General features: G+C 50.1%; 1 protein-coding gene across 9 annotated transcripts in view; it reads right to left on the reverse strand.

Moving 5' to 3' along the window:
* The window catches only part of LOC147710582 (zinc finger protein 618-like), a 998,795-nt gene that overhangs the window by 189,175 nt on the left and 790,924 nt on the right, over window positions 1-18,696 (reverse strand). For all 9 annotated transcript variants that reach the window (XM_086921256.1, XM_086921253.1, XM_086921260.1 and 6 more), the window contains one exon: window positions 15,961-16,119. In XM_086921256.1, the coding sequence (XP_086777382.1) occupies window positions 15,961-16,119 (159 nt within the window). The remainder of the gene's footprint in view (window positions 1-15,960; window positions 16,120-18,696) is intronic.

Below are 18,696 nucleotides of genomic sequence, written 5' to 3' on the forward strand. Positions count from 1 at the left end.
CCTACCCGTTCCTGCCCAGCAGGTAGTTGTCTCACCTCCTACTCCCCGTACTATGTCCCCAGAGCCACGGCAGGATGATGATGATTCTCCGGACTCGGAGGAGGAAGCCTGCTCTTCTAGGTCATGGCTTCCTTCCCAGCCATCCACGTCCACGGCCCCTTCGGATATGTTGGATCCGGACGATATCGTCCACCCACGATCCTCCGAATGGGTGCCGGGGGATAAGGTGGCCTCGTATGTGGCGAACCGTCTCCGTAAACCGGTGGACAAAGACGCTCGCAGCCGCCTTCGGGCGGAGTGTCCCAGACCTTCTCTGGAGGGGAAAGTGGCAATGACCCCAGATATTGACCCCAAGATGGCCACTTTTCTCGCTAAATTTGTCAAAGATCCCCGGAAGGGCATTGATCGGTCCTGGCGCACGTGCCAGGACAAACTGCTTGACGCAGTGGGCCCCATGACCAAAATCCTCGACATGGCGGAGGAGGCTAAGGTGTCGGGGGACGCCATTTCTCTGGAAATCCTGTCTAATTGGGCACAACGTGCCATAGTTTTCCTAGGCAACGCCAACTGCGCCCTCTCTACTGAGAGGAGGAGGTCACTGCTCATCAAAATCGACCCAAAGCTGGGTGACCTCGCCTCTTCGGAGGCGGGCGCTGTGGCGCAGGGCGGCTTATTTGGCGATCCTTTTATCAAGGAGCTGGGCAAATTCGTTGCTACGTTTACGTCATTGGACCGGGCCCAGTGAAATAAAAAAAAGGTGTTTGCCCCTCTGGTTTTTGAAGGGGCCGGACGAGGCAGGGGCCGCTCGTTCGGCCGGGGTGCTTCTCCGATAGAGGGCAAGGCTCCGGACGCGGACATGGTCAGGAACATAGCTCCAGATACAATAACTTTTACCACACCAGAGGTCAGAAATTCCGAGGACGTGGTGTCTATCGAGGCCAACAGCAAGGTGGACGAGGTGAGTGTCCTGCCCTCTGCGACTTTACGTGTAGGAGGTCGCCTGGCGCAGTTCTTCCCAGCATGGCTTTCCCTTACCAAGGACGCCTGGGTACTACAGACGGTTCAGGGCTTCCAACTGGAGTTCCATGGCCGTCCTCGGCAGCCCCAGCGTCCGCGCCCCATTGCATTTTCACAGCGCGATGCGGCATTGGTGCGCGACGAGGTTTCCGCCCTCCTTCGCAAAGGGGCGATTTGCCGCGCGTACGAGCACCCGGACGGCTTCCTCAGCAATCTCTTCTTAGTCGACAAAGTAGATGGAGGCCGCCGTCCGGTTATCAATCTCAAGGAGTTCAGCGAGTGGCTGGTTTGCCGCCATTTCAAGATGGAGGGGATCCGCCTCCTGCGGGATGTGCTGCGGCCGGCCGACTGGATGGTCCGGCTCGATTTGAAGGACGCCTACCTGGCGGTCCCGATTTTCCCTCCGCACTGTCGCTTCCTCCAATTCAGGTGGGACGGACAGGTGTACGAGTTCACCACGCTGCCCTTCGGGCTCTCTTCCGCTCCGTGGTGTTTCACAAAGGTACTCCACCCCGCGGTAGAAGCCTTGCGGGCGCGCGGTGTCAGGTTGATAGTGTACTTGGACGATATGCTTTTAATGGATCAGTGTCCAAGGCGCTTGAAGGCCCAGTTGCAGTTTGCGGTGGACCTGTTGCAAGGTCTGGGATTTGTAATAAACGAGAAGAAATCCCTCCTGGTCCCAGCTCAGTGCGCAACCTTTCTCGGGTTCAGCATAGACTCGGTTTCTGCATCTTTGAGTCTCCCCGCACGGAAAATGTCCAAAATTCGCCACTGTGGAAAAAGGGTAGGGCTAGGACCTTTCTCAGGATTTGCCCGGCGCTAACCGCCCTTGTACCATTCAAGTTTACCAAGCAATGAGGCAGGCGCCGGAGACCAGAAGGCAGGAAACAGAAGTTTTATTCCGACGGAGCAGAACACATCAGATCAGACAACAAGGTATCGTCTCGAGGTGCTCTAACAGCCTCTCGGAGGCCTGGCCTCTTATACACTGGTTTATGGCATGTGACCTTCCTTTATTACAATCAGAACTTTGTAAAGCAAGGAAAAGACATCCCCGTAATCCTTGTGTCAATCCCACCCCCATATACCTTCACAATAGAGGTCCTCAACCTGCTGATAAGAGGAGGGGGCCATCACGCAGCTGAGTGTTCCGTCGAGTCTTAAGATGTGTGCGCCTGATCATATCACAGGGGGTGGGGAGGCCTGGATCAATAGAGGGTCCTTTGAAGGAGAGCGACCTCATACAATAAAGGGCAGTAAATGATATCTCCCGGCTTAGGCAATGGCCTCGGACCTGTGTGGACAGTCGGACACGGGGTGAGGGGCCATCAATGGAGTGGTATTCATGCTGCGTGGACAATCCAGCGCAGGAGGGAGGTTTATCAACAGAGGGGCATTCATGGGAGGAGAGGAGGTGTTGGTCAGGCGCTGGCGTGACTCCCAAGGACAGGATCATGCAGAAGGGTCATGCTCATAAGGAGGAGGGAGGGGGAGCCAGGGTGCGCGGAGGATGCTTGCTGGGTCAGAGGGGCGCGCTGGCGATCGATCGTGGACAGGGAGACCATGATATCTAAAATGGCTGCCGTGCACGTAGTACATAGGTGACCTAGAATGGCTGCCGTGCACGTAGTACGTAGGTGACAAGCTGGCGCAGATGATGTTCAGATCGCAAATTAAAATTCCACAGTCCTCCCTTTTAACATGTCTCGCCAACTTGTCAGGTTGGATTTATCCCCATAAGGCCACGTATTTCTACTTCATAGAGGGGGCTCATGTGCTCATTTCGGAAGTCCAAAGTCTTTGGGCACATACAGTTAGAAACAAGGCCGCACAAAGGTGGCAGACATTGGATACCTAAGCAACACCCACATAATATTACAACAGGTATCAGCACGAAGGAAAACAACTTCCAACCCCAATTCTTCAAAATGTCCCAAAACCAGCTCCCAAGCGACCATCCTTCCTGTTCTTGGTGAACCTCTGAGGACAGTCTGTGGAGGTGTTCAATGGCTTTGTAGACTGAAGGCGAGTTGTCTGGCACGTAGGTGCAGCAGCTGGATCCGATGATGCGGCATGCTCCTCCTCGGTCGGCTAGGACCACGTCTAAGACTAGACGATTTTGAAGGGTCACGAGGCGGACCGCCTGAAGCTCCGCAGTGTTGTTGGCGAGGATGCCAGCCGTGATGTTGATCGTTGTTTCTATTGCCTGGGTCAGGTGTCGGATAGCACGGCTGTTTGCCATTGGGCCCCACAGAGGAACAAGACCCTTTGCTGCATCCAGGAACTGTGCTCCGGTGGAGTCGGCTTGTCCAAGGTCGTCTGCACGCCTCTGCCGGTGATGGTTGGCAGGGGCTACATATGTGGGTGGAAGAACGAAGGCAATGTAACAGATACCTTTCCAGCCTCTCGGGAGCCAGGTGTAAGCTTTGGTGCCACACACAAAGTACATGTTTGGAGAAGCAACAAAGGAAGGGGGGTCAGCTGAGTCCAATGTTCTGGTGATTCGGCAGGCGCTGTGACCCACCAGCTGCGTTCCATGGCCTTCGAGGCACACGAGACCTGTGACATTGGTAACAGACAGGGCCACAGTTAGGGTGGCGGTAGTTTGTTTTTGCAGATGAGTGAAGGTGGTTCTGGCTGGATAGTGGAGCACCTGTACTTCGACTCGTTCTTTGGCTGGAATGTCTTTGATGAAGGTGGCGCCTGCGAGCGCAGGACACAGGGCAGCAGGGGTCTTTCCTGTTTTGTTCAGCCAGAATCCAGAGTAGAAGTGTGACACTGTTCGGCTGGAGGTGGCGTTGTCCTTGTGGCTCTCTTGCATGAGGATCAACCAGGCGAGGCAAGAGCCGTGAACTGAGAAGGGCGAAGGGATGAAGGGGATGGAGTGTCCAGTGGCATGCGGGAGCAACCCGCAGATCCAACAGTTCGTAGCATTCGCAGCAAGGTTGTGTTGGTGCAACAGTTGCACGAAGGAATTGTTCCAGAATTCCCTGCGCCTTTCTCGGAGCTGAGGCGACAGAGGGATTAGGTGATGCTCTTTCAGGGGGGTCGGCTGTGCAGTAGGTAGCAATGCCTCATGAGCCGGTGTGCTTTCCTCCAGAATCCAGAAGGAGGTCATGAGGAGGAGGCAGAAGAGGAAGACAATGAAGAGTGCGATTGTCTTTGATTTGTGCAGGTTGTCAGTCTTTGGATTTCTATACCGGGTATTTCCTGTTGCTTCCATCATCTTCTTATCTGGCGCTTCCATCATCTTCCTATCTGGCGCTTCCATCACCTTCAAGGGGCTCGGTAGTGGGCAGAACCACAGACTTCGTTTAGCTTCTCTCCCGGCAACCCTTGATTGTGTTTAGGTCACCGTTCTGAGATTTAACTTAGTCCGTGGCCTACTTAGCCGAAACTCCCTCCTTTCGACGCAGGAAATACCCTTCTCTGGATGGCACAGTGGGATCAGGGAATTTTGCAAGTTCGAGTGCCTCAGTATCGGGATAACAGTCCAACATCGGTCGGTCTTTGCTCAGGAGCTCTTCTTGGGTGCTGACGTTTTCTGTCGTGGCCAGGTTTGCAGAGACCTTCCGACAATGATGCGCGTGCAGCCAGTGCTTCTTCCCCTCCACTCGGAGTGCCGTTCGGGTGGTGATCAGCACTTGCCAGGGGCCCGTCCACCGAGGTTCCAGACTCTTGGTTCGCTGGAAATTTCGTATCAATACGAAATCTCCCGGTTGGATGTCGTGGCCGGGGCCCCTGGAAGCATCGGGGATGGCCTGCTGCACCTGTTGATGAATGACAGACAACGTTTTAGTTAACTTGCACAAATAATCAGACAGTAGGACGTCCGGGACGTCATGAATGGAGGTCGGTTTGGGAGCAGTCCAGAGATTCATCGGTCGCCCAAACACGACCTCGTAGGGGGTCAAATGGTGCTTGGTGGGAGTGGAGCGCATCGATAACAAGGCCAGTGGGAGGGCATCCGGCCAGTTAAGCCCAGTGGTGGCCACTATTTTTGCCAGTTTCAGCTTCAGTGTGGCATTATGGCGTTCCACTAGACCGGCGGATTGGGGGTGGAAGACCGCATGAAATCGTTGCTTCACCCCCAACCCCTTTAGGATTAATTGGATAACCTCAGCTATGAAGTGGGGGCCATTGTCGCTCCATAAAATTCGACAAAGGCCATAGCGAGGGAAGAATTCCTTCAGTAGCACTTTGGCAGTAGTCATGGCAGTGTTGTCACGGGTTGGATAGGCTTCTACCCATTTGCTGAAGGCACATACGATGACTAGCACATACTTCAGGTTTTGGCATCTCTCTAGTTGGATGTAGTCCATCTGAAGGACCTCAAAGGGGTGATTGGGGGTCCCAAACCCTCCCCGGGGTACTACAGTTCCTTTCCCGGGGTTGTGTTGCAGACAGATAAGGCACTGCTGAACTAGGCGTCTGGCTGAGTCGGGGATTTTGTCATTGTGCCAGACTTTGGAAATGAGTTCGATCATGGGTGCAGATCCTATGTGTGCGGGGGAATGTGCCATTGTCAGTATGGGGATCAGATATGAGTCGGGCAGCAGCCACTTGTTTGCATCCTTCGTTCGCCAGCAACCCTCTTCGTCCTTCAAACCCACCCTTGCCCACTTAGTCAGTTCGTGAGGGGTGCTGGCCGACTGTATGTCTCTGATCATTTCCCTTGTGTCACTCCATTTTTCTGCTTGTGACCTGGTCACATATATGCGTGTCACCGTCCTATTCTCAGCTGTGGTTCGTGCAGTGATGTCGGCTAATGCATTTCCTTGTCCGACCAAGTCTGTCACCCTTTTGTGTGCCTGACATTTTATCACCGCTAATCGTTTGGGGAGGAGAACTGCTTCAATCAGAGCGGAGACGAGATCTCCGTGGAGGATCGGGGTGCCGTGGGACGTCAGGAATCCCCTCTCCCTCCACAGGAGCCCAAAATGGTGGACCACTCCGAAGGCATACTGGCTGTCCGTATATACGTTCGTGGTGGTCCCTGCGGCTATGATGCATGCTCGGGTGAGGGCTATCAGCTCTGCTGCCTGGGCAGATCGTTGTGTGATGCAGGCTGTCTCAACTACTGTTCGGGCTGTTGTTACTGCATAGGCAGCTGAGGTGGTGCCATCTGGGAGTTTGATGCATGAGCCGTCTACCCATAGCTCTCCATCGGGGTCAGTAAAAGCGTTGTCTCGGAGGTCAACCCTACTCCTAGTTTGTTCGTCCGTGAGGGTCACACAGTCGTGGATGGGAGGAATGTCGGGGTCATTTTCAGGCAGGGGTAACAATGTGGCGGGATTCAAAGTCGTGCATCTCTTTAGTGTGATGTGGGGTGCAAGCAGAGTCAACTCGTACCCTGTCAGTCGTGCGCTAGTCAGGTGTTGGGTCTTTGTCTGGTTCAAGAGGGTGTCGACTGCATGGGGTACTAGTACTGTGAGGGAGTTGGAAAGTACGATTCCCTCGCTCTGACGGATAGAGACAGCAGCGGCGGCTACTGCTCGAAGGCAGGCAGGCAAAGCTCTGGCTACAGGATCAAGAGTGGCGGAGAAGTAGGCACAAGGGCGCTGCTTAGGACCAATTGATTGCGTTAGGACGGACAATGCGCATCCCTCCCTTTCGTGGGTGAAGAGGGAGAAGGGTTTGGAGTAATCCGGGGTTCCCAGGACAGGCGCTGAACAGAGTGCATCCCGTAATTCCTTAAAGGAGGCTTGACACTCAGCGGTCCAAGGAAGCGGGGAGGGGACATCTTTGGTCAGCAGGGCAAGTAATGGTTTCACAATGAGGCTGTAATTAGGCAACCACTGTCTGCAAAAAGAGGTTAGGCCAACCAAAGAGCGGACCTGCTTTTGTGTTTTTGGGATGGGGGTGTCTAGGATGGTTTGGATTCGGTCGGGTGTAAGTTTCCTCCCTTCTTTGGACAGAAGATGGCCTAGGTAAGTTACCTGTGGCTGGCAGAACTGTAACTTCTTTCTGGAGACTTTATGGCCATTTTCTGCAAGAAAGTGTAGGAGTTGGACGGTGGCTGTCGTTGCAAGCGGGGTGGTGTCGGCCGCCAAAAGGATATCATCGACATATTGGATCAACACCACTCCCTCTGGTAGCTGGAAGGCATCCAGCTGTCTTTTGAGGGCCTGGCTGTAAATGCTGGGACTTTCAGTGTACCCCTGGGGAGCTCTACAAAATCGGTACGAGCGGGATTTTAAAGTGAAGCCGAAGAGATAACGGCTGTCTGGATGGATGGGGATAGAGAAAAACGCGTTCTTAAGGTCGATAACAGTGAAGGTGGTGGCGGTGGACGGGATGAGGGTCAAAATGGTGGTGATATCAGAGACTACGGGATATTGGGGTACAACCACTTTGTTAATCTCTCGTAAGTCGATGATGAAGCGGTACGCTTTCTCATCTCCTTCACCTTGCTTCTTAACAATAGGTAGGATTGGGCTGTTGCAGACGTTGCTAACCACCTCTTCAACCACTCCTGCATCTACCAGAGACTGAATGATCGCTACCAGTGCCTTCTCACCCTCTGGGGATATCCGATATTGCGGGAGCTTCGGGAGCATAGCGTCCTGTCGTACAGTTATGTGAATAGGATCAATCATCATTCGTCCCACATCAGAGTCATTTTTGGCCCACAGGTACGGAGGCAGGGTGTCAAGCAAGGACAGGTCAGCGTCAGTTATGGAGCACATGTGTCGTGGGGGAGGGGATCTGGGCATGTCTGGGTTGTCGTACAGGATGACTCGTATTCCATCTGGGGAACACCGAATGGTAGCTCGAAAATGTTTCAGTAAGTCAATGCCCATAATGGCGTCAGGGGAGTTGGAGGAGAGTAGAAATGTCGCGTCAGTAGTGTTGTTTTCTAGGTCAAAGGTAATAGGTACGGACAGGGGGTTAGTGGAGGGCGTCCCATCGAAACCTATCGACGTTATGTGTGAGCCAGACAAGGGTGCCCTTGGAATCAGTCGTTTTGATAACACACTACGTGTCGCCCCAGTGTCTACCAAGAATGGAGACTCTGTACCCAGGACCTTAGCGGTGACATAAGGACCTTGCTGGTCAACACAGAGCTCGACTGGATCCCTCCCTTGCCCCTGGCAGTCCTATGCAAAATCGGGGGCATTTTCACCTTCGGATAGCTGATATTGGTTCTGTCGGGGACGGTCAAATGTGTTCAGTCTTCCTGATCTGTCATTGTTGGTGTCGTTGGAGTTCCCTCGTCCCTGTATTCTATTCCTCGGACCACCTGCCACATCCCTGGAATCCCTATTTCTATTCATCTCTAGCAGAACCGGACACTGAGTTTTCCAATGGCCGAACCCTTTGCAGAAGGCGCATTGGTCATTGCTAATGTCTCTTCGTCCAGTGTGGGATGTTGGGGTGTGATCTTTAGGAGGTAGATCTCTGGGGGTGGTCGATTGGTAGTTCCCCCTTTGGTGTTCCCTTCCTACCGCTATACCCTGTATCTGGGCTATCATTACCCTTTCCTTTAAATCTTTCTTCTTTTTCTCGGACGCCCTATCATTCTCATTCTTTTGGTGCTCGTAATACTGAGCCATCTGAAGGATAGCTGCGGGTTTGGAGGCCCCCCAACTACTCTCACTCGTCTGCAGTTTTTGGGAGACTTCTTGTGTTAGTCCCTTTACATAATTTTGCACAAACAGGTGCTGTCCGGTTGCGGTGGTCATGTCTTGGCCACTGTAGTCGGAGAACACTGTCTCAAATCGGGAAAAGTATTCTGACACATCTTCCTGGGGTTTCTGTCCACAGGCCGTGACTATCGACCAGTCTACTTTTCTTTCCGGGACCAGTGTTTTTAACTTCTGGACCAGTTTGTCTGGGAGTTCCAGTATGTCTTTCACTGGTTTACTCCCCGGCTCTCGCTGTCTATCTAGTTTACCGAGTTGGTCCCAGGTATGTCCAAACAGATCCGTGTGGTCAGCCTTCCGGATTTGCTTCCACACATCAGCTGGCAGGCATAACCCAAAGAACAAGTCAATGTCCGCTAAAGTCATTATTGTCGAACCCAAGGCTGTGCCTAATTCGGTATAAAATGCCGTCGGGTTCTTTCTTAAATCGGGCAGGGTTTGTTTGAAGGTTAGGATATCCTGTCGGTCCCATGGTTGGTAAACCCAATTGTACACAACCCTTCCCTTTGCATTCTCATTATTAATATCATCGCTCGTTCCCTGGCCCCGTGGCGGGATCCAGTAAGGAGCCGCTTCTCTGATAGGCATCATAGTATTGGCTACCTCTACCGAGGTCGTTTCAGGGACTGTAGCCTTGGCTTCTGGTTTCTGCTCCGTGAGGTGGCGGAAGACCTCAAGCATCTGCATGAAGAGCTCCGTCGCCTCACGTTCAGTCCCATCTCCAACATCAATCTTCCTATACAGCGTTGTTAGTTTAGCGGGACCCTTACTCTGATACCTATCTTCATACGCGTTCAGGGTGTAGTAGCTGAATCGCAAGATGAAATGCCGTCTGTGGCTGTCGGCATGTGAATTATATACGCTCATTGTATAATCTTCGCTCTCCCTTCGTTCTACTAATGTCTTTGCTATTTTGTCGATCCCATCCCGCTCATCTTTGCTCAACCTATTTAGTCTGGTGGATGATTGTTTGCTAGACTCGGGGTCGTCTGATGAAGTTGTTAATGTGGCTGGTGCAAAGGCCGTGAGGGCTGGTGCACTAGCACTGAGATCGCTTTCGCTCGCACTCGGAGCGTGAAAGCTTTGTCGGCAGGGGGCATATGGAGGGGGCATGTAGATGATTGGGGGACCTAGTAGTAACTCATCGTTCGCCCGTTGTTTGGAGGGCAATTCAGGGTAGAGCGCAGAGGGGGTCCTAACAGGACATTGGCCTGTCGACCCTGATTCTTGGTTTTGCATAGTATCTTTTCTTTCTTTTATTTCTTCTTCTAGTTGCTTCGCGGCTAGGTGGGCTGCCTTTCGTAATTCTTTCCCTATTTTTGCTTCTTCTCTTTTTCTTCGTTGTTCCGTTTCTTTGCGCCACATGCCGATACTATCGAGCATAGTGGGCGTGGTCTTATTCTTCTGGAGCGCTATTTCTAATGTTTTTATTTTATTTTCGTCAAAGGAACCTATCAGTGGCCACTGACTTTCAGGGTTCTTTTTCGTATATTTATGCCATAGTTTAGTGTAAGCTATAGCGACTAGTCCATACTTAGTGAACATGTCCTTATTAGGGGTGCCCTCCAGTGGAGCTGGATGGTTCATCTCTAATAAGCGGTCCGGGCTAAACAGGCTACCAACCAGTGGGGAGAAGACAGGCATGACGGATTACAACGGGGACAAAAGTCTGCACTACCTATCTTATCACGGCGGACAAAGACTAGACAGAATATTTCTATTCTACGTTGTTTGGAGGCCGTGAATACCTCAAAAGAACCAATACCGAATAATCGGTCAATCAAACAATCCAGTGGGGAGAATAAGTGGGCACGAAAAATTATCGTTACCCACTCTTTCTCTACCTGCAAAGAGAGACCTTGTTCTTCCCTGTTTGCAGACAAAGAATCTCCAGACAATAATCCACGAACGACAGTTCGGGAAACAGTGGGGGAGGAAGATAGGCACGACGGATTACAACGGGGACAAAAGTCTGCGTTACCTATCCTTCACTGTTTGCAAAGAGAGAGCCTGTTGTGTTTCTCCGTTTGCAGACAGCGAATCTCCAGAGGTTTCAACAAAGCGTAATACTAGTATTATCCAAACAAAAACAATTTTCCTTAATTCGTCGTGTTTACACGACCTTACCCGGACCGCATGGACGGTTTCCTGTCCTCTGGATCCAGCGCCCGATCGTCCTCTCTCCTTCGTGATGTTCGCGGCACTCCTGATGGTTCCCAGTCAGGACCGTAGATCACTCGAGAGAGGTCTGTTCAGAACTAGTGAAGGTCGGATGATCGGCTGTCAGACGAGGGTCTATCGGACACGAGCTCTTCCCGATCGTTGCAGTCGTTCACTCTGTCATCGGGACCTCTCCCACTGGATCCACGTGTCGCTGATGGGCCCCACGCTTTGGGACGCCAATTGTGGAAAAAGGGGTAGGGCTAGGACCTTTCTCAGGATTTGCCCGGCGCTAACCGCCCTTGTACCATTCAAGTTTACCAAGCAATGAGGCAGGCGCCGGAGACCAGAAGGCAGGAAACAGAAGTTTTATTCCGACGGAGCAGAACACATCAGATCAGACAACAAGGTATCGTCTCGAGGTGCTCTAACAGCCTCTCGGAGGCCTGGCCTCTTATACACTGGTTTATGGCATGTGACCTTCCTTTATTACAATCAGAACTTTGTAAAGCAAGGAAAAGACATCCCCGTAATCCTTGTGTCAATCCCACCCCCATATACCTTCACAATAGAGGTCCTCAACCTGCTGATAAGAGGAGGGGGCCATCACGCAGCTGAGTGTTCCGTCGAGTCTTAAGATGTGTGCGCCTGATCATATCACAGGGGGTGGGGAGGCCTGGATCAATAGAGGGTCCTTTGAAGGAGAGCGACCTCATACAATAAAGGGCAGTAAATGATATCTCCCGGCTTAGGCAATGGCCTCGGACCTGTGTGGACAGTCGGACACGGGGTGAGGGGCCATCAATGGAGTGGTATTCATGCTGCGTGGACAATCCAGCGCAGGAGGGAGGTTTATCAACAGAGGGGCATTCATGGGAGGAGAGGAGGTGTTGGTCAGGCGCTGGCGTGACTCCCAAGGACAGGATCATGCAGAAGGGTCATGCTCATAAGGAGGAGGGAGGGGGAGCCAGGGTGCGCGGAGGATGCTTGCTGGGTCAGAGGGGCGCGCTGGCGATCGATCGTGGACAGGGAGACCATGATATCTAAAATGGCTGCCGTGCACGTAGTACATAGGTGACCTAGAATGGCTGCCGTGCACGTAGTACGTAGGTGACAAGCTGGCGCAGATGATGTTCAGATCGCAAATTAAAATTCCACAGCCACGAGTTGCGCCAGACCCTGGTGAAGTCAATGATCTCGTTGCGTCATCTACCACGAATCGTGGGCCTGTTGTCATCTTCGATTCAGGCCATCTTCCCGGGGCTGCTTCACTACCGGGCGATGCAACGGTTGAAAGCGTACCACCTCAGGCAGGGTCTCATGTACTCGCAGCTGATTCCGCTGTCAGCGGACGTGAGGGACGAAATGCGCTGGTGGCTGACGCACATGGAGGCCAGGAATGGTCGTGCCATATTTGGGTTAGCCCCCGACATTGTGATAGAGTCGGACGCCAGTCGCGCAGGTTGGGGGGCCAGGTGCGGGGACTTCTCCACAGGCGGCGCCTGGTCTGCCCTCGAGCAGTCTTTACACATCAACTGCTTGGAATTGCTGGCAGGCTCCTTTGCGGTCCAGTGCTGGACCAAGGAGCGTGTGCAATTGTGTGTCCTTCTACGGATAGACAACGTGTCTGCGGTCCGATATATCAACCATCTGGGTGGCACCAGATCCAAGATGCTAGCGGATCTCGCGCGGGATTTTCGGCACTTTTGCCTGGATCATCAGGTCTCGGTCACGGCGGAATATTTGCTGGGCCGTCAGAACAAGGTAGCCGATTGGCACTCCCGACACCTCGTGGATGCCAGCGTTTGGAAACTGGATCCGGAGGTGTTTTCCCAATTGATGGACCGGTGGGGTCCATTTTCAGTGGATCTGTTCGCCTCGCGGCTGGACCATCAGTTGCTGAGATATTTCAGTTGGCGCCCGGACCCGTCGGCGGAGGCGACAGATGCGTTCCTCCAAGACTGGTCGAGCGAACAGGGTTATGCGTTCCCTCCGTTCTCAATGATCACGAGGGTGTCGGCGTTACTGCGCCGTCAGTCAGCACAGGTGGTGATGATCACGCCTTGTTGGAGGTCTCAAGTTTGGTTTCCGGTTCTTCTGGATCTTTCTTGGGATTTTCCAATCCTACTCCCCCTCTCTCCTCACATTCTCCTGAACCCAGACGGGAATCCCCACAGGTTGGTTCAGGAAGGTTCACTGAGGCTGATGGCATGGCGGATCTCCGGCGTCGCTGGTCTCTCCCAGGCCTTTCGGGAAAGGCAGAGAATCTGCTCTCAAAGGCATGGGAGGACAGCACCGCCAAAGGATAGCGATCTGCATTGCACAGGTGGCGTCGCTGGTGTGTGCGACGGGGTCTCGATCCAGTGGGGACGGATGTAGTCCATGTCCTTAATTTCCTTGCCGACTTGGCGGATGAGGGTTTGGCCTATAGGTCTATCAATACCTTCCGCTCGGCCATTTCGGAGGGTCATGACCTGGTTCAGGGTTCCCCGATTGGGGAGCACCCTTTGGTTTGCAGACTGTTACGAGGGGTTCGCCTCTCGCTGCCCCCCGAACCGAGGTATTCAGTCCTCTGGGACGTCAACAGGGTTCTGAACTTGTTTCTTTCCTGGCAGCCAAATAGGTTTTTGTCTCGCAAAGAGCTTACTGCTAAACTAGCAATGCTATTGTGTCTGATTTCCTACAGAAGAGTATCTGACGTGCGTGCGCTCGATATTACAGCGCGGACCTTTTCCCCGGAGGGGGTGTCCTTTACAGTGAGCAGAAGAACTAAGACCCTTACGAATGTTATTTAATATCCGGCTTTCCCGGATTCCCCAAAGCTGTGTGTAGTGCAGTGCCTCCGTGCATATGAGGATATGACTGATGATACTCGCCCTCCGGGTGAGAGACAACTGCTGATTGCCCTACGAAAACCGTACAAGGCTGTTTCTTCCCCGACCATCGCCAGATGGGTGCGTTGGGTGATGCAGGAGGCGGGGATTGATACGAAGAAGTTTGGTGCTCATTCGACTACAGGAGCCATGGCCTCGAAAGCCTTTGCGCTAGGGGCTCGATTGGAGGACCTGATAAGGGCCGCGGACTGGTCCTCGGACTCCACCTTCAAGAGGTTCTATTTTAAGCCAGTAACAGAGGTGGCTCGGCTTGTGGTTGATAAGCTTTGAACTGGCATAATCTGAAGCCTCCGGTCCTGCCATAGAATGAGAATTTGCCTAGCCTTGGTGCTGGTAAATTCCAATTCTATTAAGGACTCGGAGGCGAGGATTATCCCCCCCTGGGACTTCCTTGAAGTGATCCCTCCCCGTACAGACTGTAAGTAATCTATTTACGGGTTTTCATGAGGTTCTTGATGGTACTGTTCTGTCTGCATTCATGCTACGTACCTGATGTTCCGTGAGGTCGGATTCTGACTCTGAGCTTTTCTTCCAGGGAATGATGGACCGAAACAGGATGCGTGAAGTTCCCGGACAGAGTGCTTCGCGCGGAGGAAGAGGAAGAGGATGCAAGGCATGATGGTTGCTGCCGGTGCATAGAGACTGACAAAGGACTTACTGTTCAATTTCCTGTTTTTTCCCTGGTGTTCATGGGAAAAGTAGTTTTTTACATGTTTTCCTTGCTGCTGTGAGAAATAAAGTGAAGAAAGTAAGGCATAATCCTCGCCTCCGAGTCCTTAATAGAATTGGAACTTACCAGCACCAAGGCTAGGCAAATTCTCATTCTTCCTGCAAGGGCTCTAAGAAGAGGTGAAAACACAACAAAGCCTCGTTAGCAAGTAAATGGTCTTTAAAGAAATGTGAACTACTCGTGTGCAGCTGCAATAAGACAGTCGCTAGACCAGCCAGAGTGGGAAGCTGTCTCAGCCCGGGCTGAGACACAAGACAGGGTGGGCTGAAGCCATTTGAGCCCAATGGGCGTTGCGCGCCTGGGTAGTAGTAAATTAAGCTTTTTAAGACTATTGTCGTTTAAACATCGTCAGATAATTCCAATACATTATTGCAATAGACAATTAGGGCAAACATTATACCTCTAATAAAGTATACTCTTACAAGATAGTTAAAATCTGTACAAATCTATGCAGCACACACATTAAATCTAAGAACTGCATTGCATTTATGAACCCAATCGTATCTGTGCGCGCAATAATGCTGTACTTTACTATTACAGGTTTTAAAATCTGATGCCTTTGTACTAACCGCTGTTGGCAATTCATCAAAAGATGTAAACTTGTGCGATGATGCCACAGCAATAATTTCCCTCATTGTCTAAAAGTTGATTCCATCCATTCTGTTGTGCATAAAATGGATTTAATCCTAATCTGAATTTTAATAAAAACCCTTCAATTTGATGGATTGAACAATTCCAAATGGTATGGGTTGGATGTTAAATCCACCCATGAGTCTCTCAAGTACTTGGAATAAGCCACTGCATCCAAATCAGTTTGATAACCAGCCACTATCGTGGCTCAGAGTATTTCTAGGGGATAATACTGAATGTGGACCATATTATGTCCGTCATGCGTTAAAATATTGACTAACCTCCAGTAAAACAATAAACATAAGTGCACACTCATGATGGATAACTGTTGCATTATCTGATCGTTCACCGGTGGCATCACCGTTCCATATTCCATAAGTCGCAATACATACATATTCATGTTCAGCTCAACCAAAACGTGGTGATGAAATATGGCAGCATACTGAAATGGACGATCACTAGTTGGATCTTAATTTGCATGCTCTGCTTATTCCTCTGCAGTCTCAAAACAGCCCATAGAATTAACACAATGGTCACAGTTGAATTCCGATTACCTCACAATCAAATGAGCTGATGACCTAGGCACATCCCCCAGGATATCTATTCGACTTCACCAAAACACTCAAAATATTGGCACAAACTAGTAAACTCAGTTGGCAATACCTTCTACTAACTTTTTATTTAATAGTGAACACACTGGCCATCTATCAGACTTCCCATCTAATTTAACACACAAATGAATCTAATAATGTGCTCAGAAATAAAAAGAAAGTGTGATACAAACTGTCTTTTAAGGGAAATATCCTTCGAAACAGGATTAAGATGCTCTGCTTTAGCAAGCATCAAACGGAAAAAACTTTAATAGCTACTTATCCTATTGTACCTGTTCTGAGGGCAAAAGCATGATTCCGGTTCTGCGGGACCAAGGAGTGAATGGAGTTGGAAGGTGACGTGACCCTCTCCATTGAAGGTGAAGCTTCCAGAGTGGGCCTGGGCACACTGGCAGGGAGGGTGCACTTCTGCTGGCCATGCTGCATCTGTTCTGTGGATAAATGGAGTATTTCAGTTCCTCTGGATTAACGAAATATTTTTATTTCCAGCAAATCAATTTGCTATCATCAATGAAAAACACATGCCTAGCTCAGATAAAGAACCAGAGAGATTAAATGTTATCCCCGATTAGGTTACGAGCTCAACTCTTCTTTGGAACTGTATACTACTTAAAAAACGAAATGTCTTCTGACCTTCAAACCATATAAGAAGAGACAATATCTTTCAAAATGTCTTCTCAGATAGTACTGCTTGACTTATATTTTAGCTCTGCAGACTGATGACAATGAACAAGTTGCTTACCAGGGGTAATGGTCTCTCTGATGAATGATTAATCTCCCACAGGATCCTTCTTCAATACCTTCTCTCTAGACGCCAGACTGGATACGGAAATGTGTATACAGTAATAGTGTTGCAATCCAGATGGCCCTGTCATCTAGGGTGAATGTGAGGGACTTGGTCAACGATTTGGTTTGGGCCTATAGAACCACTGAGAATGGTGTCACTGGGAAGATCCCTTTTTCCGTCATGAGAGGGCGTTTGGCTGGTACCAAACTTGTTGCGGCATGGATGAAGGAGTGTTTGCGTACTGGAGTTTTGGAGAAGTGTGAGGATGAAGGGGAGGCGGCGAGTAGGTGTAATTTCGCTGTGAATGATTGGGTAAAAGTAAAACTAGGACGTGTTGGTGTTGGATTAACGAAGTTCAGGGGCCCGTTTAAGGTCAAGTCTGTGCATAAGAGGTTTGTGACTTTATTTAATGGGGAGCATTGGAACTGGAGGCGGGTGGCTCTGTACAAGAAAGCAGAAGAGGGGGTTGGTTTGTCTCAGTCTTACCAGGCGTTGGAATCGAGTGAGGGTGGCAGTGGTGGTGATGTTGGAGGAGAGCAGAGGGAAAGGAGACCACCGAGGTACTTGCAAGATTTTGTTTGTGAGTGAGTGTTGTTTGCGTAGTTGAGGGCGTGAGCATGTTTTGTTTTGTTTATTTCTTGTTTTCTAATTGTTTATTTTTTTTCTTTCATGGGAAGGGAAGAGGATATGTTGTATTTCCTTTACTTGTATTTTGTTGTATCGCTTTAAGATCTACATTCTATGTTGCTGATGTCATATGGTGCTTTGGTTTGTCTGGATTCTGGCCTGTCAGTTAGCTCCCTGGCTTTCTGATGGGAACACCAGTTATTCTCTGTAGCATTCAATAAATACCTTTTATCTATTTCTACTCTGGTATCCGCCTCCCTACTTCCATTACAACAAATAGCAATTTACCTGCGCCAGGTCTCAATGACCAATGATAACAGTGATACTGTGACCTCCCACTGAAAGTTACGCTAGCCGCTGAACGAGGTGGTTTACATCATTTTATTTAACGCTTTCACTGAGGCCTGAGAGAGGAAAGAGCTCAATTCTCTACAAATAGGAAAAACTATAATTTCATCTTCAAGAGGAGATCCGAGGGCAATTTAAGGCAACTGAATAATGTGCAAGAAATAAAGCTAACTTCTCTTCTCACGTAAACCACGCGTCTAGCAGGTCATAAACAGAAGGTTTGAGGATACTCTTAATTAAATACAAACAGCAAAAGATTGGAGCACTGTCATAAAAAATTGGCATGCTGCCATTCATCCACTATGTTTAGTAAAGGAGAATAAAGAGGATCTTATAGAGGCCTCACAGATCTTCAGAACAGGGACATCTCTTAGAGCCAAAGTTGCATCCCTAATCCTACTTGAGTGTTAACAGAACCCTTTTGGTCAGGATTTATTCAACTAGCTCACAACAAAGCCAGTGTGTTAAAAGAATCTTTCTAGAAATGGTTATCTTTTGAGCACATTTGCCGATACTATTTTCCTAATAACACATGTAATCTTCCTCTTACATACAACAAAAATACCATCTCCTGAGAAAAACAAGGGGTCAAAAATGCTTCAGTTCAAATGGTATACCTTTCAAGAACATCGAAAGGTTGCTATCTGAGGGAAATCTGAATTGACACTGGTATACAATTGCTATGCTATGCTTTTTGTGAATGAATGAATAAATGAATAGCGATTTGTAATGCGCAACTTAGCCCAGGGGCATCAAGGCGCCTGAAAAGATGGTACAGCTGTTTATGAGGTGAAATCGTGCCAAACTACGCATAGGCTTCTACAAAGAGCCAGATTTTTAGTGCCTTACGAAAAAGCACAATCAATGTTTGCCCTTTTAGCTCAGCAGGAAGTGTGTTCCACAGTCTTGGAGCGAGGGAAAAGAAAGCCCTCCCTCCCCATCTTGCTTTACAAACTCGGGGAACAGACAGGAGGTTTTTATTCGAGGAGCGTAGGGCTCTGCTCGGAGCATAGAAGGAAAGAAGGGACCTGATATCTTCTGCACCAGATCCATGAAGGGCATCGTAGGTGAGACATAGAATCTTGAAGTTGATCCTAGCCTGAATGGGAAGCCAGTGCAGGTTTTTTCTGATTGAGGAGGCTGAAGAGAGTCTAGGGGCGTCCACAACAAACCTGGCCACCGCGTTTTGCACTATTTGCAGGCGCTGAACCAGCTTTTTATTAATGCCCGAGTATAGTGCATTGCA

The sequence above is a fragment of the Lissotriton vulgaris genome, chromosome 5 (genome assembly GCF_964263255.1).
Source record: "Lissotriton vulgaris chromosome 5, aLisVul1.2, whole genome shotgun sequence".
In the NCBI taxonomy this organism is placed as follows: domain Eukaryota; kingdom Metazoa; phylum Chordata; class Amphibia; order Caudata; family Salamandridae; genus Lissotriton; species Lissotriton vulgaris.